Source organism: Salmo salar, chromosome ssa18, assembly GCF_905237065.1.
Source record: "Salmo salar chromosome ssa18, Ssal_v3.1, whole genome shotgun sequence".
NCBI classification, from domain to species: Eukaryota; Metazoa; Chordata; class Actinopteri; order Salmoniformes; family Salmonidae; genus Salmo; species Salmo salar.
Window position 1 is genome coordinate 13,341,943 of NC_059459.1, and position 25,748 is coordinate 13,367,690.

General features: G+C 42.7%; 1 protein-coding gene across 2 annotated transcripts; it reads left to right on the forward strand.

Moving 5' to 3' along the window:
• Positions 1 to 3,184: 3,184 nt before the first annotated feature.
• On the forward strand, positions 3,185 to 25,451 carry pygb (phosphorylase, glycogen; brain). 2 transcript variants are annotated; one of them, NM_001173580.1, is given in 20 exon segments: positions 3,185 to 3,524; positions 5,388 to 5,489; positions 7,561 to 7,639; positions 7,777 to 7,880; positions 7,961 to 8,092; positions 8,239 to 8,350; positions 9,633 to 9,715; positions 13,215 to 13,358; positions 14,062 to 14,154; positions 18,711 to 18,857; positions 19,209 to 19,372; positions 19,612 to 19,726; positions 19,980 to 20,081; positions 20,250 to 20,397; positions 21,244 to 21,302; positions 21,509 to 21,650; positions 22,555 to 22,762; positions 23,068 to 23,202; positions 23,764 to 23,830; positions 24,356 to 25,451. In NM_001173580.1, coding segments are annotated over 20 exon segments (2,544 nt in total). In that variant the 5' UTR covers positions 3,185 to 3,281; the 3' UTR covers positions 24,521 to 25,451.
• The last annotated feature ends 297 nt before the right edge of the window (positions 25,452 to 25,748 follow it).

Consider the following 25,748-nt stretch of genomic DNA (forward strand, 5'->3'; position numbering starts at 1 on the left):
ATAAACTCTCGTTTGCAACTGTTGAACTACTGATTACACCCTAGATAAGCTAGATGCAGGCAAGAGTGTGCAAGGCGGTATTGAATGTGTCACTGTCTGTCCATTTGTCAATGTCTGTCATCTCAAATTTTTATCTCGACCTGTGTGCACCTACGTTGTAAACATTCATTCAAATGCTAGGTAGTAGCAACCTCATGATGGGTATAGTAAAAATTTGAGTATCATGTAGTAGCCTAAACCTATTGATGTTATATTGAACTGGGTGAATGGAATATGAATGACAGTCATCCAACATGCTGCAATAGAAATAAGGCCATGCTCATGAAAAAGAAAGTTGTACTTCATCATAAACGGCACTGACCGCCACTGATATATATAACTACAAGTCATGACTTACAATATAAACTCAGCAAAAAAAGAAATGTCCTCACTGTCAACTGCGTTTATTTTCAGCAAACTTAACATGTGTAAATATTTGTATGAACATAAGATTCAACAACTGAGACATAAACTGAACAAGTTTCACAGACGTGACTAACAGAAATTAAATAATGTGTCCCTGAACAAAGAGGGGGGGGTCAAAATCAAAAGTAACAGTCAGTATCTGGGGGTGGCCACCAGCTGCATTAAGTATGCAGTACATCTCCTCATGGACTGCAGATTTGCCAGTTCTCGCTGTGAGATGTTACCCCACTCTTCCACCAAGGCACCTGCAAGTTCTCAGACATTTCTGGGGGGAATGGCTCTAGCCTTCACCCTCCGATCCAACAGGTCCCAGACGTGCTCAATGGGATTGAGATCCAGGCTCTTCGCTGGCCATGGCAGAACACTGACATTCCTGTCTTGCAGGAAATCATGCACAAAACGAGCAGTATGGCTGGTGGCATTGTCATGCTGGAGGGTCATGTCAGGATGAGCCTGCAGGAAGGGTACCACATGAGGGAGGAGGATGTCTTCCCTGTAACGCACAGCGTTGAGATTGCCTGCAATGACAACAAGCTCAGTCCAATGATGCTGTGACACATCGCCCCAGACCATGATGGACCCTCCACCTCCAAATCGATCCCGCTCCAGAGTACAGGCCTCGGTGTAACGCTCATTCCTTCGACGATAAACGCGAATCCAACCATCACCCCATGTGAGACAAAACCGCGACTCGTCAGTGAAGAGCACTTTTTGCCAGTCCTGTCTGGTCCAGCGACGGTGGGTTTGTGCCCATAGGCGACGTTGTTGCCGGTGATGTCTGGTGAGGACCTGCCTTACAACAGGCCTACAAGCCCTCAGCCTATTACGGACAGTCTGAGCACTGATGGAGGGATTGTGCGTTCCTGGTGTAACTCGGGCAGTTGTTGTTGCCATCCTGTTCCTGTCCCACAGGTGTGATGTTCGGATGTACCGATCCTGTGCAGGTGTTGTTACACGTGGTCTGCCACTGCGAGGATGATCAGCTGTCCGTCCTGTCTCCCTGTAGCACTGTCTTAGGCGTCTCACAGTATGGACATTGCAATTTATTGCCCTGGCCACATCTGCAGTCCTCATGCATCCTTGCAGCATGCCTAAGGCACGTTCATGAAGATGAGAAGGGACCCTGGGCATCTTTTTAATGTTTTTCAGAGTCAGTAGAAAGGCCTCTTTAATGTCCTAAGTTTTCATAACTGTGACCTTAATTGCCTACCATCTGTAAGCTGTTAGTGTCTTAATGACCGTTCCACAGGTGCATGTTCATTAATTGTTTATGTTTCATTGAACAAGCATGGGAAACAGTGTTTAAACCCTTTACAATGAAGATCTGTGAAGTTATTCTGATTTTTACGAATTATCTTTGAAAGACAGGGTCCTGAAAAAGGGACGTTTCTTTTTTTTGCCGAGTTAATAAATATATATATATATATATATATATATATTTTGCTCAGAAAACTTGGGGTGCTAAATAAAATCACCCGCGAGTCAAATTCGGCACGCAGCCGCCAGTTGGAGAACCCTGGCGTGTAGCGTAGAATGAGCCTGGGCTATAGGCTATACAAGCTACGTTTCTTCTTTGTATGGTAAAGATTGTGCCTTTTATAAACAAATTTCAGGCAATTCTACTACACTTTATATGACTGGAGACATTAACATAATATTTTTTAATTAAACATATTCAGGGTAGACTACTCTGCTGACACTGACAAACAGATCAATAAAAACTACGTTCTCCATAGGTCTATGAGAAGGAGAGGCACAACCTTGATAATGATTGAATTGACTATGCACAGTGCGCGCTTGCCGGGGATGCCGATGCTCTCCCGCTGGTGCCAATAGGCTATACTGTTGTTCTCACAATTAAGTTGCATTTTTTTGCAACTAAAAGACAGATTACAGTCGTTTCATTGTATTCTCTTTATTCTTTCTCTTTACAGCAATACACTCTACATTTCACTGACAGTCGCAACTCAACAATCATCTATTTGGTATTTGCAGTGCGCGCTGCGTTTCTTTCCCACTGTAGGTAATGCAATTTAAAACAATCCACATTGTATTTAGTAAAGAAGCTAATGATCCTCTGTGGCCAAATCATGCTTCAGTAGGCTAGCCTATTTGAATTATTTTATGTATTTCTGTATAGACAGAAGACTAATTGGGCTATATCATTTTGGTAATGTATTTGAATTTCCTTTTGGGAAGCGCTTAGCTTCCACTACCCTTATGGACGCGTCGACTATTGGAAAATGTTTAAGCCAAAGACAGGTTTAGAAACTCTGTGGTTAGGTTTATCTACAACGCTAGTCGTCAACAACTGTTGTCCCCGACACTATCACTAGATGACGCTGTAAGACTGGATCTTGCCACAACATAACGTAAACAGACCATCAGTCCCCACCATATAGCTAAATGGCCCCGACATACCATAAATCAGTACCATAACCATTGAGCTATAAAATAACAATCATAAGAAGTGTGAGTAGGTAAATTATACCAAATATTATTTATAATTTCCCACTTCTGTCTGTGACTATACTATTACAGGACATTACGACGTAGCCATCGACGCGACGCTTGATCTAGTTCTGACGTCAAGACGTATTCTTTTTCGCACAGATTGACCAATAAGAGACAAGTGCGAACACACTCCCCTCCCATCAATCCAAACAGATAGAATTAAGGGGTGTGTTTCGAGGAAGTCTTTTTTTCTTCAAGGAACCAACTGTCTGCCATCAAGGGCTATCAGGCGTGGATCTTCTCAACTCAACTTCTAATCAATTCAAACCTTGCTCAAGTTCTGGTAGAGTTTATCTGAAGCTATGAGCAGCCCACTGAGTGACCATGAAAAGAGAAAACAGATCAGCGTGCGTGGCATTGCAGGGTTGGGCGATGTCGTAGAAATCAAGAAAAGTTTCAACAGGCATCTTCACTTCACTCTTGTCAAAGATCGCAATGTAGCCACCCCTCGGGATTACTACTTCGCCCTGGCTCACACAGTCAGGGACCACCTCGTTGGGAGATGGATCCGCACTCAGCAATATTATTATGAGAAAGATCCAAAGGTAAAGGCGAAAACATCTCCCTGAATTTATACAGGAAGTGAATGGGATTTGGCTTCCTTGTTACTTTGTTGCACATGCAATGTGTCCAGTTGCATTTTGAAATCAGTGGTTATTTGTATTCTTGGTCTGCTCTTCATGCAAGTTTCTATTTGATTATTCCCAGATAGCCTGTATGTGTAGAAGAGGATACCCAAACATATTTCAAATACAAAATCTACAGTTACTGTGCGAAGCGACACATCCTCCCACCTTACGATGGCATTTACGTTGGACCGTTCCACTTTTCCTATGTTTTTCAAATACAGCCGGGTGCAACTTTCCTAAACTGCGTACAGTAAAAGTGTATCTTTAGTATTTGAAAAATTATTTATTGATTATAAGAAAGTTAGATTCCAAATGTTGCAGAAACGGTATCATGTGCGAGGCGTATTTGCGTTTAGACAGAGTATTTGGGCACCATTGGAGCGTCAGTGAAATATAGCCTAGTTATCTTTACTCATTGTATTTATTCCTCATGTTATTGTTTTACTATTCTATCACTTTTATCTCTGCATTGTTGGGAAGTAAGTAAGCATTTCACTGTTAGTCTACACCTGTTTACGAAGCATTTGACAAATCATATTTGATTTGATCCCCTCAGGCAGCGGACTGCTTTGTGAATAGACTGTATGTATAATGTTTAACATTTACCGTCTATTTGAATGGGCTACCAATAACCTTTATTATCCAATATTCTGTTCAGTATGATGGATCATTAAGACAAGACTACAGATGAAGTGTTTTCTTTTTTATCAACATCTACATTTTGTCTTGCAATAGTGAAAGAGCCATGGGCATTTGGTTTGTCTTAATTATTCCGTTTAGTTGTTTCTGAATATTTTTCAAAATGTAGCTAGAGGTTGTCCATGTTTTATTGTGGGCATACCCTTTTTACACGTCTGTGCATGAACATGCTGGAAACATGCCAGATATTGCATAACCAGCATCACAGAGTAATGGGCCGGAAAATGTATACACTTCTCTACATTCACCTTTTAACAGGCTAAACATGGTCTACCATACTCTTCCTTTTTTCTTGGAAAGGGAATAATCAACATTCAGAGTGAGCAATCAATGCAGTACATTAAGTAAAATAGCAGCTGCAGTGGTGACAAAGCACTGAGCTCCAGCCAAACCTAAAGATCCCAGCAGCATAATGTAATGTTCTCACTACCAAAGGATTCCACCAATGCACATGATCTGAGACAATGACCAGTTCCAGACCTCATGGGCAGGGTGACTGCTTTGAATAAATAACAGAAAAACCTGTTGGCTTTTCAACCGCCTATTGTTCAGAGCTAAATTATTGCATACAGTATATCCTCATGCCATCCATCGTGTGGAACTAAACAGTCCTACATCTGAGAAATACTTTTTTCCCTCCTGCTCTGGCAACATCAAGCTGACACATTCCTTAGCATAGCTTTGCATTGGTTCTGATTCTGAACCGTGCCAATGACCTGATGGTATTACTTCCTCTCTGGGGGTTGGTGAGGGTGGTGGAGGACTGAGGGGGAATAGCCGGAGCAGTGAATATTGTGAGATGCATTAGGCTACAAGTGACAGAGTGCTGAGCAGAGGGTCTGCAGTACTGCGTGTTGGTGATTTATGACGCCACGCTAACCTAACTGTGCTCAAGTCTTTAGCACAGATTCTTCAGCTTCTGATGATCTCAAGTTGAGTAGTACCACTGAGTGACTGGTCACAAATCTGTTTCGCTACCAAGTGTTTGAGTCATTGTGCCGACAGTATATCTTTTTTCCAAACCGTTTCTTTGACTGTTTACATATCTCTGAAATGCTGAAACCCATCTGTCATCTTCAGAGGATCCACTATCTATCATTGGAGTTTTACATGGGTCGGACCCTTCAGAACACCATGATCAACCTGGGCCTGCAGAATGCCTGCGATGAAGCCATCTACCAGGTAAAACCATACACCTGCACTACCAGTGTCTTTTAAAAACAATTGTATTTTTTATTTTTTTTTAAACCTGTACCTCCTTTCATACAATCAGGATGAAGATGTAGGCCTCAAACTCCCCACGTGTCCATAATCAGACCTGACTTTGTCTGCTTGGTTTGTGTGGTGGGCTTATTAGTGTCTCTCTCAGGTACAATGCTTTCATCACCAGTGTCACAGTCCAGCTCCAGCACTGAAGCTCACTGTGTTCTGACTGGGAGGGGGGGGGGGTCATATTACCATTCATCCACTACATGTTTTATATGGCCTCCCTTTTGTTTTAGCTTTCAATGGGGATTTAAAGAGTTTCTTCAATATTTTTGAATGCTTTTTAGTCAGTAGTTCTGAAAGTAGCGCTCTAGAGCCAAAAAGTGTTCCCTGAAATTGTGTACTACGTCACATGTGCAGATATGTGCACCACGTCAATGCACGCTCTTGCTGTGCTGTGTGTACATCTGGCTAGCTGTCACTCAAATGTTGAGGGGCTGAAGCTCATTGGCTAGAACTTGGAACTGCTAGGGGGTTGGCCTACGTGGGGGAACATTTTGGGGAAATTATGCAGTACAGCTTCTAGAAAAACAGTTGCTTTCAAACTAGGGATTTCGTGGCAATTAAAGTGAGACAGTAATTCTGCTCATAGATTATGCATGTATGAACTACACATTGACACATCCAGGCCAAAACGGGAGGTTTAAAAAAAGACTTAGTCGCCAAAGTTCCAGAGCATGTCTTTAATGCTAATAGCTGTAACCCTATTTCTCATGATGAAGGTGCCTTTGCTAGTGATGTTTTGGAGACTATCAGTACAAGCAGACTGTTTACTGAGGCTGCCTGCCCCAGTATCTGAGTGTTAGAGATGTCAACGATGACTATGACATGTCTCCTCTCTAAAGCCCTGGAAGCTCAGATTCAAACTCCCATTAGACAGCTCTGCAAGCGTTATAATGTCACAATGTGTTAGTTATTACCAAATATGGATTTTCGCTGAGCAACCATCTTCATTTACCCCTGTTATGTACTTCCAAAAAAGGTCTAAATAAAAATGTACAAGCAACTGAAAACATACCTATTCGGCACCTCCAATTTACATCGGTCATTACTGCCACACAGGTTGGAAGTCTACAACAGCTCAATACATTGGAAGTGCAGAAGATGATTTTTTTCTTATGTCCCGGTTGCTTTTACATTTTTATATAGACATTTTTGGAAGTACATACCGGCCGTAACTAGAGTAAATTTAAGATAGTTACTCAGCAAAAATCCATATTTGGTGAATAACTAACACATTTTGACATAACGCTTGCAGAGCTGTCTGAGTTTGAATCGGAGCCTCCCTGGGCGATCGAGAGGAGACCCGCCATACTCAAAGTTGACATCTCTAACTGACAGATACTGGGGCAGGGGCTACCATGCCTCTCGTATAGTTTCTCAGTGTTATATCTGATTAGTAGACCTAGCCTATGTGATCTCCTCAAAAGCAACATGAGATTTCGACCTAATGTACAGTATCTGTAGCTTTTAACAATCTTCTTGTTCAGAATTGGACAATGCACCCTTTTGTTTGCACTAAGTTAAAATAGAATCTCCGTATGAAAGACAAGGCATCATCACAGCCTGCAAGTGTGAGGTCTGTTGGCCACGTTGCGTAGACGGGCAGGCCTGGATTGGGAGAGTCAACAGCAGTCAGTTCTCACTCAGCAGAGAAATCGTAGAGAAATGTAGGCCTATATTTGTTTTATTTCCTCATTGTTCTTCATCAGAACACAATCTACAAGGAACATCATGTTACAAGTGTATGATTTAAAAAAATATCAAACACACCAACTAACCTGCAAGTCGGCTACATACTGCTGTGTCTGTATTGCCTAAATTCAAACCTTAAAATAGTAGGCTTATTAGAACTACTTGTGCTTTAAGTTTCTACAATACAGACAAGGGTTACTCAAGTTCATGTCAAACTCTATTGGCACCTGATGCTTATGTATGCCTGGGGCTGTATAGGAGATGTTTCTAATGAGTTCTCTCTGTTGACCAGCTGGGCTTGGACATAGAGGAGCTGGAGGAGATAGAGGAGGATGCTGGCTTGGGGAATGGGGGACTGGGCCGCCTTGCAGGTAAGGCTTCAAACACTCTTTGTCACACTCAGACATTTGAACATGATCTGTGTAAACTCAAACATCTCACCCAATGCAGGCAAATGTAAGTAGAGCATACCATAAGAAATGGACCTTCACACGTTCCTCCATTTCAGCTTGTTTCCTGGACTCCATGGCCTCTCTAGGCCTGGCAGCCTATGGCTATGGCATCCGCTATGAGTTTGGCATCTTTAATCAGAAGATCTCCAATGGCTGGCAGGTAATGGAGCATGGCATTCCTGGTCACATTTAACGGTTATTGTAATATTGCATCCGTACATATTTTTGTTCCCTTCTGAGGTGGAGGAGGCTGATGATTGGCTGCGGTATGGGAACCCGTGGGAGAAGGCTCGTCCAGAGTACATGCTCCCTGTGCATTTCTATGGCCGAGTGGAGCAAACAGCAGAGGGTGTAAAGTGGGTGGACACCCAGGTGAGTCTGTGCACCAGACACACGCGTACACATGCACACATACACCATGTGATCACAGACAAAACATTTGAATCGATCGGCATTTCTCTCCTAATTCTCTGTTTCCCATCTCATTTCTCCTAATGCTTTTTTTGTTTGTTCCCTAGGTTGTCCTGGCCATGCCTTATGACACTCCTGTGCCTGGATTCAAGAACAACACAGTTAACACCATGAGACTGTGGTCTGCTAAGGCACCCATTGACTTCAACCTGCAGGAATGTACGTCTCCATGCCCATTTTTAGCATAGATCTGTTTAGCTGTTGAGATGTATAGCCTGTTGTCAGTAGAGGTTGGTAACACTACTCTTTAATCCAACTGTAGCTGATACACTCAGGTGCCTAAAAGACACCTTGCTAGGCCTATGTTAAGAATACACTAGTCACAATTGATAATGGCAGTTATATTGCTGTCTATGGGAGCTAATTCATCTCTAGGGAACTGTGGTATGTAGACCTTGACCTCTCCTTCGCCCCTCAAGCTCCCACAAACCCTCAGCCCAGCTATTTACAGGAAATACATCCAGATTTTTCTTTGTATAATATTTATTACTTACAAAGCCATCTGGCCTGGAAGAGTTGAAGTTCTCTTATTCTGGGTTCTTGGTTTCTCCTCTTCTATGGCAGGTGGACAGAGAGCCATGGAAATTATGCTAATATGAGCTGAGGTCCAGTCGGGCCTAGATTAATGGGTATTTATGCAAAGAGTGGCAATGGGGGGGAGATGGTTACCTTAAAAATGAAGCTGTTTGGAATACAAAGTGTTGCCCCCTGTACCAACACAATGCCATTGCCCCATTGGTGGGAGAGGGGAGAGGGCAGCCTGCCAACATTACCCATGGATACGACCCTCCTAGGACATGGAGCTTAGGGCGCTTTCTACGCTGACTGTTTCCAGGAACTCTCTACTGTTGTGCAGAAGATCCTTAATGAAGTTGGCCACGCTCAGACTAAATAAATTCAACACCGGATCCCATTTCAAATGCTGTGACATTACATAGTACTAAGATGGTGTGCCATTCTCCTAGTGAGGTGTGTGTGTGTGTGTGTGTGTGTGTGTGTGTGTGTGTCATCTTCCAAGCTGTATATAGACGAGCCTGAGGCAGGTTTGGTTGAGTTAATGTTTACCATGCAAGCATGTGTAGCCATGACAAACAACTGGGTTCCCTGGGCTCATGTAATTGACGAGTGGTTACAGCAAGGGACAAACCTACAAGTCACATCTCTAGTGACCGCTTAATGTCAGTTTTGAATTTAGCATCAGGTTTTTTTCAACCCCTACTCAATTGCATTAGGATCAGTTAAAAAAAAACTTTTTCAAAGTGATGTGTAGCTCATCTATGTTGTTTTATACTGTGTACCTATACTGCTCAGCCACAGCAGGACCCACAACAATCAAGCTGCCTAAAGCCTTTGAAGAGGAGCTCGTCCTCGAACTTGACAGATTGCTGATGTATAATTGAAATACTGTATCATTTGAAATGGTCCCCTCTCTCTTGTGCAGTCAATGTTGGTGACTACATTGAAGCTGTGTTAGACCGCAACCTGGCTGAGAACATCTCACGCGTCCTCTATCCCAACGACAATGTGAGTATCTATGTAACCCTTATGGAGTAGAGATGACATTCTGCAAGTGCTCAAAGTGAAAATGACCAGCAATAGTGTGTGTGTGTGTGAGAGAAAAATACATTTGCTAGGCCACACGGGGGTGGTGCGTTCTCTCCAGCCATGACCTAATAAGGTCATAAGGGATGTGTTGTGGTGGTGGCGGAGTGTCTTAGTACAGCATTCAGCACAATCTCCTCAGTGCTGCAGACTCCGACGTGTAACGTGAAGCACGTCAACTGTTCAAGTTAGGATGAGGAAACCACAAGGTTGCTCAACATGTACTGAGAATGGTATTACTCTAGACGCATGTACAGTGAGGGGGAAAAAGTATTTGATCCCCTGCTGATTTTGTACGTTTGTCCACTGACAAAGAAATGATCAGTCTATAATTTTAATGGTAGGTTTATTTGAACAGTGAGAGATGGAATAACAACAAAAAAAATCCAGAAAAACGCATGTCAAAAATGTTATAAAATGATTTGCATTTTAATGAGGGAAATAAGTATTTGACCCCTCTGCAAAACATGACTTAGTACTTGGTGGCAAAACCCTTGTTGGCAATCACAGAGGTCAGACGTTTCTTGTAGTTGGCCACCAGGTTTGCACACATCTCAGGAGGGATTTTGTCCCACTCCTCTTTGCAGATCTTCTCCAAGTCATTAAGGTTTAGAGGCTGATTTTTGGCAACTCGAACCTTCAGCTCCCTCCACAGATTTTCTTTAGGATTAAGGTCTGGAGACTGGCTAGGCCACTCCAGGACCTTAATGTGCTTCTTCTTGAGCCACTCCTTTGTTGCCTTGGCCGTGTGTTTTGGGTCATTGTCATGCTGGAATACCCATCCACGACCCATTTTCAATGCCCTGGCTGAGGGAAGGAGGTTCTCACCCAAGATTTGATGGTACATGGCCCTGTCCATCGTCCCTTTGATGCGGTGAAGTTGTCCTGTCCCCTTAGCAGAAAAACACCCCCAAAGCATAATGTTTCCACCTCCATGTTTGACAGTGGGGATGGTGTTCTTGGGGTCATAGGCAGCATTCCTCCTCCTCCAAACACGGCGAGTTGAGTTGATGCCAAAGAGCTCCATTTTGGTCTCATCTGACCACAACAATTTCACCCAGTTGTCCTCTGAATCATTCAGATGTTCATTGGCAAACTTCAGACGGGCATGTATATGTGCTTTCTTGAGCAGGGGGACCTTGCGGGCGCTGCAGGATTTCAGTCCTTCACGGCGTAGTGTGTTACCAATTGTTTTCATGGTGACTGTGGTCCCAGCTGCCTTGAGATCATTGACAAGATCCTCCCGTGTAGTTCTGAGCTGATTCCTCACCGTTCTCATGATCATTGCAACTCCACGAGGTGAGATCTTGAATGGAGCCCCAGGCCGAGGGAGGTTGACAGTTCTTTTTTGTTTCTTCCATTCCAGCCTTGTGTAGGTCTACAATCTTGTCCCTGACATCCTTGGAGAGCTCTTTGGTCTTGGCCATGGCGGAGAGTTTGGAATCTGATTGATTGATTGCTTCTGTGGACAGGTGTCTTTTATACAGGTAACAAACTGAGATTAGGAGCACTCCCTTTAAGAGTGTGCTCCTAATCTCAGCTCGTTACCTGTATAAAAGACCTCTTCAGCGTCTCATCCCATCACCGGGATCAAAATCCAGCGAAAAATCATATCGCCAATTAGCATTAAAAAAAATCACAATTTAAAAAAAAAAGGAAATCACGGACTTTTTTTATAGATACACCTCTCCTGAATCGACCCACGTCGTCCGATTTCAAAAAGGTTTTACAGGAAAAGCAAATCATTAGATTATGTTAGACGAGTCCATCGTAAAAAGCAGCTTCATAGCCATTTTCCGACCAACCACTTGCAGTCCTTGTTAACGGGCCACAACGGAAATATCCTCAAAACGTGCAAAGAAGGTGTTTAGTTTGTCTGGAAGCATGACGTCGGTGTCCATGACATGGCTGGTTTTCTTTTTGTAGTCCGTGATTTCCTGTATACCCCGTGACAGCCGTGTCTCATGTCTGAGCCATTGAATTGCGACTCCATCCACTTTGTCCCTGTTACTGGCATTTTGCTTGTTTAATTGCCTTGCGGAGGGAATAACTACACTGTTAAAATTCAGCCATATTCCCAGAGTTCGAAGGAATTGTCCGTAGAACTCCGAAAAAGGATTGTGTCGAGTCACAGCTCTGGGGAATGGCACCAAAAAATGTCTGCAGCATTGAAGGTCCCCAAGAACACAGTGGCTTCCATCATCATTCTTAAATGGAAGAATTTTGGAACCACCAAGACTCTTCCTAGAGCTGGCCGCCAGTCAAACTGAGCAATCGGGGAAGAAGGACCTTGGTCAGGAAGGTGACCAAGAACCCAATGGTCACTTTGACAGAGCTCCAGAGTTCCTCTGTGGAGAAGGTTGTCTTTTTGGAAGGTTCTCCCATATCTGCAGCACTCTACCAATCAGGCCTTTATGGTAGAGTGGCCAGACATGATTTCACTTCTCAGTAAAAGGCACATGACAGCCTGCTTGGAGTTTGCCAAAAGGCAACTAAAGGATTTTCAGACCAAGATTCTCTGGTCTGATGAAACCAAGATTGAACGCCAAGCGTCACGTCTCGAGAAAACCAGGTACCCTCATCTGCTGGCCAATATGATCGCTACAGTGAAGCATGGTGGTGGCCGCATCATGCCATGGGGATGTGTTTCAGTGGCAGGGACTGGGAGACTAGTCAGGATCAAGGCAAAGATGAACGGAGCAAAGTACAGAGAGATCCTTGATGAAAATCGGCTCCAGAGCGCTCAGGACCTCAGACTGGGGGCGAAGGTTCACCTTCCAACAGGACAACGACCCTAAGTACACAGCCAAGACAATGCAGGTGTGGCTTCGGGACAAGTCTTTGACTATCCTTGAGGGGCCCAGCCAGAGCCAAGACTTGATTCTGGTCTAACATCTCTGGAGAGACCTGAAAATAGCTGTGCAGCGATGCTCCTCATCCAACCTGACAGCTTGAGAGGATCTGCAGAGAAGAATGGGAGAAACTGTCCAAATACAGGTGTGCCAAGTTTGTAGCTTGGCATACCCAAGAAGACTTAAGGCTGTAATCGCAGCAAAATGTGCTTAAATAAAGTACTGATTAAAGGGTCTGAATACTTATGTAAAAGTGATATTTCAGTTTAGTTTTTTGGTTTATCCTTATGGGGTATTGAGGGGGGGAAACAACTATTTAATCTATTTAACAATATGGCTGTAACGTAACAAAATGTGGAAAAAGTGAAGGTCTGAATACTTTCCGAATGCATTGAATACACTATTTATTCACAAGCATTTCACTGCACCTGCGATAACATCTGCCAATCTGTATCCGATGCTAAACTGATGCTAGGTATTCACCACATGGGGTCAACTTGCCCTTGAGTGATTGCTTTGAGAATAGACTGTTATAATTCTAAAGTGTGTGTGTGTGTGTGTGTGTTCAGTTCTTTGAGGGCAAGGAGCTGCGTCTGAAGCAAGAGTACTTTGTGGTGGCCGCCACACTGCAGGACATCATCCGCCGCTTCAAGTCCTCCAAGTTTGGCTGCAGAGACCCCGTCAGGACCTCCTTTGAGACCTTCCCAGAGAAGGTATTGTATTTCACTATATCCAATGTGAGCAGTCAATTGTTTTTTTTCTTTGATAAACCCAACCTTATTGCTGTTCCTCAAATCCCATACACAACCTTTTAATATTACACATTCTACAATTAGTACAACTCTTTTTTTCAAACGTGACGTTTATTTAACTAGGCAAGTCAGTTAAGAACAAATTCTTATTTACAATGATGGCCTACCAAAAGGCCTCCTGCGGGGACGGTCTGGGATTAAAAATATAGGACCAAACACAGATCACGACAAGAGACACCGCAACACTACATAAAGAGAGGCCTAAGACAACAACATAGCATGGCAGCAACACAGCATGACAACATGGTAGCAGCACAAAACATGGTACAAACATTATTGGGTACAGACAACAGCACATAGGGCAAGAAGGTAGAGACAACAATACATTACGCGAAGCAGCCACAACTGTCAGTAAGTGTGTCCATGATTGAGTCTTTGAATGAAGAGATGGAGATAAAACTGTCCAGTTTGAGTGTTTTTTGCAGCTCGTTCCAGTCGATAGCTGCAGCGAACTGAAAAAAGGAGCGACCCTGGGATGTGTGTGCTTTGGGGACCTTTAACAGAATGTGATTGTGGAGGATGAGGGCTGCAGTAGATCTCTCAGATGGGGGGGGGGCTAAACCATGGCCATGACTGACACTCTCCTCTCTCCATCCACTGGTAGGTGGCCATCCAGCTGAATGACACCCACCCTGCCTTGGCCATCCCTGAGCTGATGAGGATCCTAGTGGATCTGGAGAAGTTGGACTGGGACAAGGTAACGTATTCTCCCAGGCTAGGGTTGAATGGCGGGAACCCAGTTACCGAGATTTGCCGCCAAAAACCACTCTTTACCCAGGATAAATAACTGCGGGAAACCAGTGAATTATAATACATTTATTTATATCAACAGCATGATGTAAAATGGAACTGTTATATTATCTGCAATGTCTAAAACTTGCTTCTGCGGTCTGCCTGATCAATCATCAACGCTCATGTTGACAGCCCATCTCTGTATGGAGTGCACTTCACAATGCATATAGACCTATCATCTCATGGTTTTTTCTTGTGACAGATTGGTTTACATTTGCTGCAGCATAGCCTATGATACAGTAATATAAGGACTGAATGCGCGCCTAATTTACACATCTTCTTTCGGGGGTCGCCTTATTTTTTTATTGTAAAGATGTATATTGTTTTTAATTGCAGCTGCAGTTTTTTTTTTTTTAAAACAGACTATCACTCGAAGACTGCTCACACAACAATATTTCTCTCTCTCTCCATCAATTCCACTTGACATTGCATCCAAAATAGATAATCCTGTTCAAGATTGAGAAATATACAGTTGAAGTCGGAAGTTTACATACACTTAGGTTGGCGTCATTAAAACTAGTTTTTCAACCACTCCACAAATTTCTTGTTAACAAACTATAGTTTTGGCAAGTCGGTTAGGACATCTACTTTGTGCATGACACAAGTCATTTTTCCAACAATTGTTTAGACAGATTATTTTGCTTATAATTCACTGGATCACAATTCCAGTGGGTCAGAAGTTTACATACACTAAGTTGACTGTGCCTTTAAACAGCTTGGAAAATTCCAGAAAAGGATGTCATGGCTTTAGAACCTTCTGATAGGCTAATTGACATCATTTGAGTCAATTGGAGGTGTACCTGTGGATGCATTTCAAGGCCTACCTTTCAAACTCAGTGCCTCTTTGCTTGACATCATGGTAAATACAAAATAAATCATCCAAGACCTCAGAAAAAAAAATTATAGACCTCCACAAGTCTGGTTCATCCTTGGGAGCAATTTCAAAACGCCTGAAGTTACCACGTTCATCTGTACAAACAATAGTATGCAAGTATAAAAACAAGTGCAAATCAATCCCAGAGCAACAGCAAAGGACCTTGTGAAGATGCTGGAGGAAACGGGTACAAAAGTATCTATAGCCACAGAACTGAAAAAGTGTGTGTGAGCAAGGAGACCTACGAACCTGACTCAGTTACACCAGCTCTGTCAGGAGGAATGGGCCAAAATTCACCCAACTTATTGTGGAAGGCTACCCAAAATGTTTGACTCAAGTTAAACAATTTTTAAAGGCAATGCTACCAAATACTAATTGAGTGTATGTAAACTTCTGACCCACTGGGAATGTAATGAAAGAAATAAAAGCTGAAATAAATCATTCTTTCTACTATTATTCTGACATTTCACATTCTTAAAATAAAGTGGTGATCCTAACTGACCTAAAACAGGGAATGTTTACTAGGATTAAATGTCAGGAATTGTCAAACTTAGTTTAAATGTATTTTGCTAAGGTGTATGTAAACTTCCGACTTCAACTGTATATCCTAGCCTATCTGTTTCAGCTAATTAATTCAGTGCTGTATTAGCCTTATATTTAGCTAATGAATGATGGGTTATTCATCATAAGCTTCTAACTTATAGCCTCTTTCTTTTGCACAATACGCACGCACCTGTGCACTGCTGGCCTCTCTCCTTTAACAACGCTCCTTAGCTCTTGGAGTCCCAAGCAGGGAGAGCTCGACTAGAATAGCTTGCTGAAAGTTTTTTGTTGTTGCATTTCTTATACCAATAGACTATGAGTAGAGAGACGCAAGCCTTTGTTTTGCTGAATGTTAAATACAGCACACAGAAGTCACCGGTAGGTTGGAAGAAGAGCAGACGCGCCATGGCGGTAGGCTATAGCAGTTATTTATTCAGAGCTATAACCGTTCAATCTTCGTGAAGGGAGGTGGAAGGCGTCTGCATCTAATTCTAGTCTAACATTATTCAAGGATGCCATTAGAATGATGACGATAAGGACAATGAAACGTATTTCATTTAACTGTTAAAAGTGAGGAAGGAAAGAAGCAACAATGCAGAGAAAGAGGAGGTAGGCTAATAACATCACTGGAAATATTATGAAAGGAATATATGCGTTAGGGCCTATTTGTATAATTAGTTGGCTACTATATTTCAAATTCTGATTTTGTTAGCCTGTACTTGTGACTTTGTAGGCCGCATGTGCTGCACCAGAATTGCATGTTTTTAGCAGCTTTATCATGGTTTGAATGAGGTGTGTAATTCCAGTCATAATACAATACAGTAATACAGGCGCTTGTTTAATTTATTTACAGTAGGGGGTGTGGGTAAAATCCCTGGGGAAGCCAGAAAATAATTGCGTTGTTCGCTCTACAACCTGTTAGTTCATATGCCTTGCGACTGATTATTTTATAAGTGCCAAGACAATAAGAAGACACAGTGGCAGAATCAGTTAAACCACACCTTTGTTTCATTAGAAAACCGGAGAGCCACCATATTGCATGTAACAAGCATTTACATGACCTTCAGCACGGTCAAGCAAGTTTATGTTTCCGATGTTTTCGGACCACTAAGCAACTATTGATTTGGAACCACAGAGACTTACCACAAGTCACAAAGAAAACGGGAGCTGCTTCCACTGTTCCAGCACCATTTCAACATCAGATCACCTATGCTTAGTCTAATACAGTGACAACTAAAAGATACCAAAAACAATTTGGTCCTATCAATGTAGGATAAATATGTGTCTATCCATGGTTCTGATTTCGGTGCAAGTGATTGCGTGTGCGTACACATTTGTGCAAGTAGAAAAAACATGTTGACTCGGCCTACTTGTAGAGAAATGCCAATGCCACCCTCCTGTCTTTCATGTTGACAAAACAGTCCATCACTCTGTCAGTACATGCTTATATTTTCTGTTGTCCTAGGGCTACCTGCCTAAAATGCTTGCTCGCTAGCCTAACTTCCTAAGTTGCTCGCTCGCTAGCTAGTTAACATTAGCCTTCTACATATTGAACTTCCATCCTCTCAGGCCAGGGGAACAATATATGAATTAATGATTGGATCAGAATCCAGATATACATCCATGGCTAATTTAGAAAAGGGCCAATTTCAGCTAGCTAGCTAGCTAGCCCTTGGAGGACAACAACACAACAAGATGCAACAATTCAAGTTGTTTCTGTCAATGACATATGCTCTCAATGCGATTTGAAAGGAGTGATGCCAAATCCAAACTGGCTTCCCTTGACACTTAAAAAAAAAAAAAAAAATTGGGTGCGACAGGACCTTCACAGATGAGCTTACTCGGTTTAGCTCAATGCTGATTGGCTATTCTATTTTTTTTTTTTTGTACTTTTTTTTAATCAAGGGAGGCCAAATCCTCGCTGGCTTCTATTGCATTTGCATTCAATGATACAGGCCTCAACAATGTCATAAATGTTTGGACCAGACAGCATCAGATGGAAACCTACAGAGACAGAGGGGGCGCTGTTTAACTCACTCGAATGCTTTCTCCGGTGAGATGCATTCAGCCTTTTGCGAGTTGAAGGAAAATTATGAATATAAGTTAGTCTCTCTCTGATTTGTTTTTTTTCTTGGTAAGTTTTTGGGGGAAGCCTGGCTTCCCTTGGCACCCATGAATACACGCCACGGTTTATTTACCCAAGAGAGCATATAGCTATCTACATCTATGGGCTTTCATGTTTTTTTCTGTCGTGCGTAATGTGCAGTAGCCTATATATCATATGTATTGGATAACGGCACAATCACTTGGGATTTTAAAATGTATTTTTAATGTAGGGCTCATAAAATGTATTTAATGAATGGGTCATCAGGCTCAGGTAGGATCAGGCTTGATCAAAGTTCTGATCAAATCCAGACAGGCCTATATGCTTTTGAATGACACGTCAGGTTTTGGCGGGAAATATCGGGTTACCCCGTGAGAAGTGATTTTTATTCTCAGGATGGATCAGTTGTGAAATACTGGGAAAATATTCAACCCTATCCCAGGCCTGGCACTCACTATGACAGTCAGACAAACGGTACCAAGTGAGTCGGCTGTGTAGATGGTAGGACTGCTTAGGTGTGGGACTGTGTCCCAGTGTGAACTCTGGTTGAACTGGAAACCAGAGCTGTTTTGGGGCAGCATTGTTTGAGGAGGGTGGTTTTGCCAAGTCATCGTGATGCGGTAACTGATCCAGAGTGTTGCGCTTGGGTGGAGCCTGTGTATTGGTCAATGCTTCCCTCCTCAGGATAAACTTCCTTCTACTTGAAGAAATAATACAGTTGGCTAGGAATCACATTGATTTGATATACATCTGTTATATTGTACAGTACATGCAATTTCCATTGTATATGTACAGTATTAGTTATTTATCCTAATCAAATCAACAAACATGTTTTGTGATTTATTAACTGTGATTCGGATGCACTTTTATTGTATAGACATTGTTGACCTGTGATGCCTTTTTTCTCTTCTTTCCTTACTCCGTCCCCTGTGTGTTCCAGGCCTGGGAGGTGACGCGTCAGACCTGTGCCTACACCAACCACACCGTCCTGCCTGAGGCCCTGGAGCGCTGGCCCATCAGTCTGTTTGAGAAGCTGCTGCCTCGCCACCTGCAGATCATCTATGAGATCAACCACCTCCACCTCCAAGTAAGCCCTCTGTGTCCGCTCACTGTCTCGGGACAAAGGAGGCTGATTTCTGCTGCTCTGAAATGGGAGATATTATCATTCCTCTCGACTTGGTACGTGCTTTTGATACCGGGTGCTCGAACAAGCTCATCCAGAATGTGTTGAGTGTGTGGATCTTTTTTCTACGCTCTGAAAGATCCCCTCCCTCCTTTTTGAGTGCTGTCTTGTTTCTTTCCACAGATCTAAGCTCAGTGTAACTTTTTACCTTTTATATTAGTAATCAGCAGCACACAAATGCAAGTTGGGACTATATGTATGCGTACTTGACTTTGTGAATGCGCACTTATGAGTTGATTCTCTGTGCCCTCTCAGAGGATCGCTGCCATGTTCCCAGGGGACGATGATCGTCTGAGGAGGATGTCCCTGATCGAGGAGGGAGACGCCAAGAGGATCAACATGGCCCACTTGTGTGTGGTGGGCTCCCACGCTGTCAACGGGGTGGCCCGGATCCACTCTGAAATCGTCAAGAACACTGTGTTAGTGTTTCACCTGATTTCACCTTTGATTATTAAATAAGTCTAACCAAAATAGGTGGTGATGGTGGCTGCTTTGCATGAAACAATTTACAGGCAAACCTGGAGTATTGTTTTATTAGCTTTCCAGCTATGTTGACATTCCTGTTGCGTTGAACAAGTCTATCAGAAAGACATCCACTGATCCACTAACTTGTTGTGTGCCTGATATATTCACTTGTTGTATGCCTCTCCGTCCTCAGTTTCAAGGACTTCTATGAGGTGGAGCCAGAGAAGTTCCAGAACAAGACCAATGGTATCACTCCTCGCCGCTGGCTGCTGCTGTGTAACCCAGGCCTGGCAGACCTCATCGCTGAGGTAACAGATTTTTACAGAGCTAGAGTACCTCTGAGTGTCTTTTTGGTGCTACCTGCTGGGGAATGAACCTCATTGTGGGTTAGTAGTCCTGCACACCCAATTAACTATTGTCTACCCTTTGTTGTGTTGACACTGATCAGTATGTCGTTTTTCAAGACCACAGAAGTCTCTGCACACTGTGTCCACATACTCAAATTCCATTATATGACTATGGTAACTATTTATGCTTTCATGCTTTTTGTTTTCATTGTAGAGAATTGGAGACGATTTCTTGACGGACCTCTTCCAGCTGAGGAAACTACTGGACTTCATTGATGAAGATTCTTTCATTTGTGACATCGCCAATGTAAAACAGGTAGCTACTCATTCAGTTCCACATTCTTAACATCTCAACCCTTTATTTACTTCTCCCAAAAACACAAGAATATAGAGTTGATACAATCTGGTGTCATGGCCAGACTTGGGAAAACCCTTTTGAAGTATTTCTCCACCTTTAAATCCCCCCTCTGTGTGTTTATTACAGGAGAACAAGCAGAAGTTTGCAGCCTACCTGGAGAAGGAGTACGAGGTGAAGATCAACCCTGAGTCCATCTTTGACATCCATGTGAAGAGAATCCACGAGTACAAGAGACAACTGCTCAACGTCCTCCACATCATCACCTTCTACAACCGTAAGAGCTCCTCCACACGTCATAATATGGGGTGATATTAGTGCCAACAGAAATCTCATACTTCAAACAACTGCACAGTGGAGACTGGTTGCAGAGTCAGTACTTTCAGCAACCCAAGGAGCTCAGTGTTTTAAATCCCTAATGATTTAAGGCTCCTGAGTGGCACAGCTCGGTCTGGAGGCGACACTACAGACCCTGGTTCGATCCCGGGCAGTATCACAACCGGCCGTGACCGGGAGTCCCAAAGGGCGGTGCAAAATTGGCCCAGTGTCATCCGGGTTAGGGGAAGGTTTGGCTGGGGTAGGCCGTCAATTGTAAATAAGAATTTGTTCTTAACTGACTTGCCTAGTTAAATAATATTTAAATGGGTTTACATTAATTTGACATTTAATTCAGGCAACTTCTATTGAGTAATTCGTTAGACAAAAATCTGTTCATTAGAACATCATGGTGGCAATGAAAGCCCACTGCTGTTTATATAGTAATCTCCAGTGACACACTGTCATTTTGGTTCTGGGCTATTTGGATAGAGATCACAGTAGTAGGTGTACACTGCCCTCTGGCTGTGGAATCGTTTTTAATTTTATTTAACCTTTATTAAGCTAGGCAAGTCAGTTAAGAACAACTCTTATTTACAATGACGGCCTACCTTGGCCAAGCCCTAACCTGGACAACGCTGGGCCAATTGTGCGCCGCCCTATGGGACTCCCAATCACGGCCGGTTTTAATACAGCCTGGAATCGAACCAGGGTCTGTAGTGACGCCTCTAGCGCTGAGATGCAGTGTCTTAGACCGCTGCGCCACTCGAGATCCCAGTTAACTGAGTAAATTAATATTTCTTTACAGGGATTAAAAAGGACCCCTCTAAACACTTTGTTCCCAGGACTGTGATAATTGGAGGAAAGGTATGTAGCTAGACATCTGAGGTATATGATACAATCAGTCACTATGGAAATACTATTTTGTTTATGAAAATTAAATGTTATAACTGATCTGTTGACTTGTTTGTGATACTTTATATTCGATGTAAGATGAGTTAGTCATTCAGACATCTTATTTATTTATTTATCCTCATCAATATCCAACTGTTGACGCTGTCCTCTCTACCCAGGCTGCACCTGGCTACCACATGGCCAAAATGATCATCAAGCTGATCACGGCGGTGGGCCAGGTGATCAACAACGACCCGGTGGTGGGGGACAGGTTAAAGGTCATCTACCTCGAGAACTACAGGGTCTCCCTAGCAGAGAAAGGTGAGAGGATGGTTTGTCCAAGGATTCACAGATGGCTTCCTTTCCTCATGTCCTCTCCTTTATGACCATCAATATGAAAGGATTTGATGGGTGTGAGGAATAGGGTTCAATCCTATCTAGTCTTGTCTGCTATCAGTGAAGGAAAGAGAGGCTACTGAGAATGGAACCCGAATCCTGTTTGTATGGAGCTATGGTCTGGACTGTGGACAGTTGCGTTTACGTCAATGTTTTAATGTTGTTCTACAGTATGTCTACATGTTACTGGGTAGCAGTGGTGGAAAAAGTACCCAATTGTCATACTTGAGTAAAAGTAAAGATACCTTTAATAGAAAATGACTCAAGTAAAAGACACCCAGTAAAATACCACTTGAGTATAAGTCTAAAAGTATTTGGTTTTAAATATACTTAAGTATCAAAAGTAAAGGTAATTGCTAAAATATACTTAATTCTCAAAAGTGAAAGTATAAATCATTTCACATTCCTTATATTAAACAAATGGCACAATTTTGTTGTTTTTAATTTCCAGATTAGCTAGGGGCACAATCCAACAACACTCAGACATAATTTACAAATGAAGGATTTGTGTTTAGTGAGTCTGCCAGATAAGGCAGTAGAGATGGCCAGGGATGTTCTCTTGATGTGTGTGAATTTGACAATTTTCCTGTCCTGCTGAGCATTCAAAATGTAACGAGTACTTTTGTGTGCCAGAGAAAATGAACGGAGTAAAGTACATTATTTTGTATAGGAATGTAGTGACATAAAAGTAGTCAAAAATATAAATGCCCCCAAAAACTACTTAAGTAAAAATACTTTAAAGTACTACTTAAGTACTTTACACCACTGCTGAGTAGAATATACCTAGTATGTTTGTTAAGCCCTTCCCTCTCCCTGCTGTATGTTCCAGTGATTCCTGCAGCTGACTTATCAGAACAGATCTCCACAGCGGGAACAGAAGCTTCTGGCACTGGCAACATGAAGTTCATGCTGAACGGAGCGCTCACCATCGGCACCATGGACGGAGCCAACGTAGAGATGGCTGAGGAGGCCGGAGAGGAGAACCTCTTCATCTTCGGCATGAGGGTAGAGGATGTGGATGCCATGGACCAAATAGGGTGAGAAAGAGCTGACTGGATTGGTGTCAGAATGAATGGGACTTGTCATAGACTTAGAAATAAGAGACTCAGAGCAACGGCAAGCGTGCTCTCTTACAAACTGGACAGCAGACATTTCCCTGTTCATTTTATAGGGATATTTCACCCAAATTACAAAATGACAAATTGGTTTTGGTTCCAAAAACCAATGTCATTTTGGTGAACTGTCATTTTAACAGTCAAGATCGCATTGGTAAATATTTACCCTGTAATGTTTAGCCATCATAAGGATAACCTTGAACCCTTCAACCAATGTATCTGCCCAGGTACAATGCAAGGGAGTACTACGAGCGTCTACCAGAGCTGAGGCAGGTGATTGATCAGATCCAGACTGGCTACTTCAGTCCCAAAGAGCATGAGCTCTTCAAGGATGTGGTGAACATGCTGATGAACCACGACAGGTAAGCAGAATAACAGCAGTGTTGTTAACATATCGGTGTTATTAGCATATTGTCAGCACTTCAGATTGCAAGGATGAACTGACCCTGCTTGCTGCTGTTAGCCCATAGGGCAGGGCTCCCCACTGATGGGCGATTTTTTTGAAATATTTTTTTTTTTTTTTTTAGGTCCACCTAAGTTTTCTGAGCAAAACGTATTAATTGTTTGACATAAAAGACTATAAAAACACCAGAAAATTTGCTCCAAGTGATTTTAATTTTGTAAATCTGTTCAAGTACTCCCACGCAAAATAGAGAGGGATATGTGATCGTGTACAAATGTAAGGTTTAAAATGATTGTTTTAGTGAAATATTATATCAGTTGGGCTTTTTGCGTTCAATTTGTAAATTATTTGTAATTGTGTTCTGGCCTCCTGACCATGCGCTCAAGACAAATTATCCCACGGCTGAATCTAGTTGATGATCCCTACCATCACTGTTTTATTATCTGAAATGGATGTGATATCTCTACGTTTTGAAAACCTAAGAACTAATTTGTCACTCTGCATCGCTTCCTCACCTCAGGTTCAAAGTGTTTGCTGACTATGAGGCCTACATCACTTGCCAAGATAGAGTCAATGAGCTATACAAGGTGGGCTATGTGTAATGGATTTCATACCATGAAAACAAGTTTGAAGAACAGTTCTTGTACACTTCTGTCTATTTGAGCTTGTGATGTCTGGCCCTTACATTGACAGTTCTATTAAGTCCACCAGAGGGTGCTGTCTGATATAACTCTGTCTGCCTTCATACCAACACAAACTGCAAAGCCATCTCTCTACCTCTACCTGCCTACCATTGGGAGGTCAGAGCAGTCAGCATGTCACGTTTACCTGTCAGCAGCCCAGTCCTGGTGTTGGGTTACCGTCTCATTAACAGCAGGGGGTCCTGTTGCGCTCTACGGTTGGGTTGTCACAAAGTGCAACAATTTACAGCAAACCCCATTAGCTGCTTCTATTACCAGTTCCCCATGTGGTTGTTGAATTACCACATCCGTTACAATAGTGTAGACCTGCAATTGTCTGTGTACTCGATGTAATCATACTAGACAAAACAAGAAGGCAGTCGTTTGTGGCCGACATTTTGATTGTGAGCTTCCCAATTGTTTTCTTTTCAGAACCCTAAAGAGTGGACAAGAACGGTGATTCGAAACATCGCTGGTTCCGGCAAGTTCTCCAGCGACCGAACCATCAGCGAGTACGCCCGGGATATCTGGGGCGTGGAGCCCTCCGATGTGAAGATCCCACCCCCCAACGAGCCCCCTGTTGAATCCCACAAATGAGGAGCCTGTCTTCACTCTCCAGTTAGGGGACAAGTGCTTGTTACCTCTCCTCGCTGTAGGTCTGTCTCATCAGGCTTGACTCGTAGCCCACCCATTACAACATTGCAGAGATGGGGTTAGAGTCGGCGGCAGATCGTGTGTACGTCTGAATAGCCAAAGGAAGCTTGTTTGAATCTAGCCTCTGCTTACTATTACTCCTGCTAGTCTTTGACTCCACCATGTGCCCGTATACTGTAGATGCCAATCCCAGTTGATCAGTAATGACCATACAGTTTACACTGCTGAATATGATTTGTCTATTACTGACTCGGAATAGTCAACCAAAAATAACACATTTTGTTTGCTACTAAGACTTGTAATGGGGATTTTGTTTTAATCATCACTGACAAAGCATTGCATTTCCGAGTTATAGAATGTGTATATGTAAAGTAAGTGCCAGGTCATTAATGTACCAATTTTGGACCATAGCATTCATAAGAGAGAGAGAGAGAGAGAGAGAGAAACAATGTTATCTAGAAGCAAGTGCCTGGTCTAAAGCTGTAACATGCCATTGGTTTAATGGAATGTTTTGTACAATTCTACTGTATTTGATTTGAAAATGTGTAGTATACAGCTTGGGCAAAACAGTTCTGATGCTTGACTATGTCCCTTATTAGGAAAACCATGCTCAATGGCCTGTTAGAATAGTGTCACACTTCAGAGACTGGAGCAGCTGTCACCACAAATGGCCTTGGCGTGACTTCTGAATTGAGATGGCTACTGTATAAGTATAATCTATATTTCAGTAGCATCGCTCTAAATGTACTTCAAACAAAAAGCATATGCTGTTTCTCAGTAACTACCTTTTACGCAGTCTTTTTTCATCCTTGAATAAGTACTGTATCACTTGTCACCGCAATCATGTTCACATTATTAAATGTGTTATTTGTGATTATAGTGTGAGAATATCATTCTACATTCGAGTATAGGGAACCTCAGGTAAATAGTCAAACTGCAGTGGCAGCCCGTTGTGGTCTGCCATGTCTCTCCACCCCTCTGCATCCTGGCTTGCTTCTCAAACTGGTCCAACAGGAGTGTTCTTACTCCCACACCCTCTCACCAAGCCTGCTTCTGATTTGTGGGGACTATCACAACTACAGCATGACAGTTTAACCTTCAGTATGTTTTTGAAGACTGCATCTACACAGGGAGCCCAATTCTGATCTTTTTTTTCTCTAATTGGTCTTGA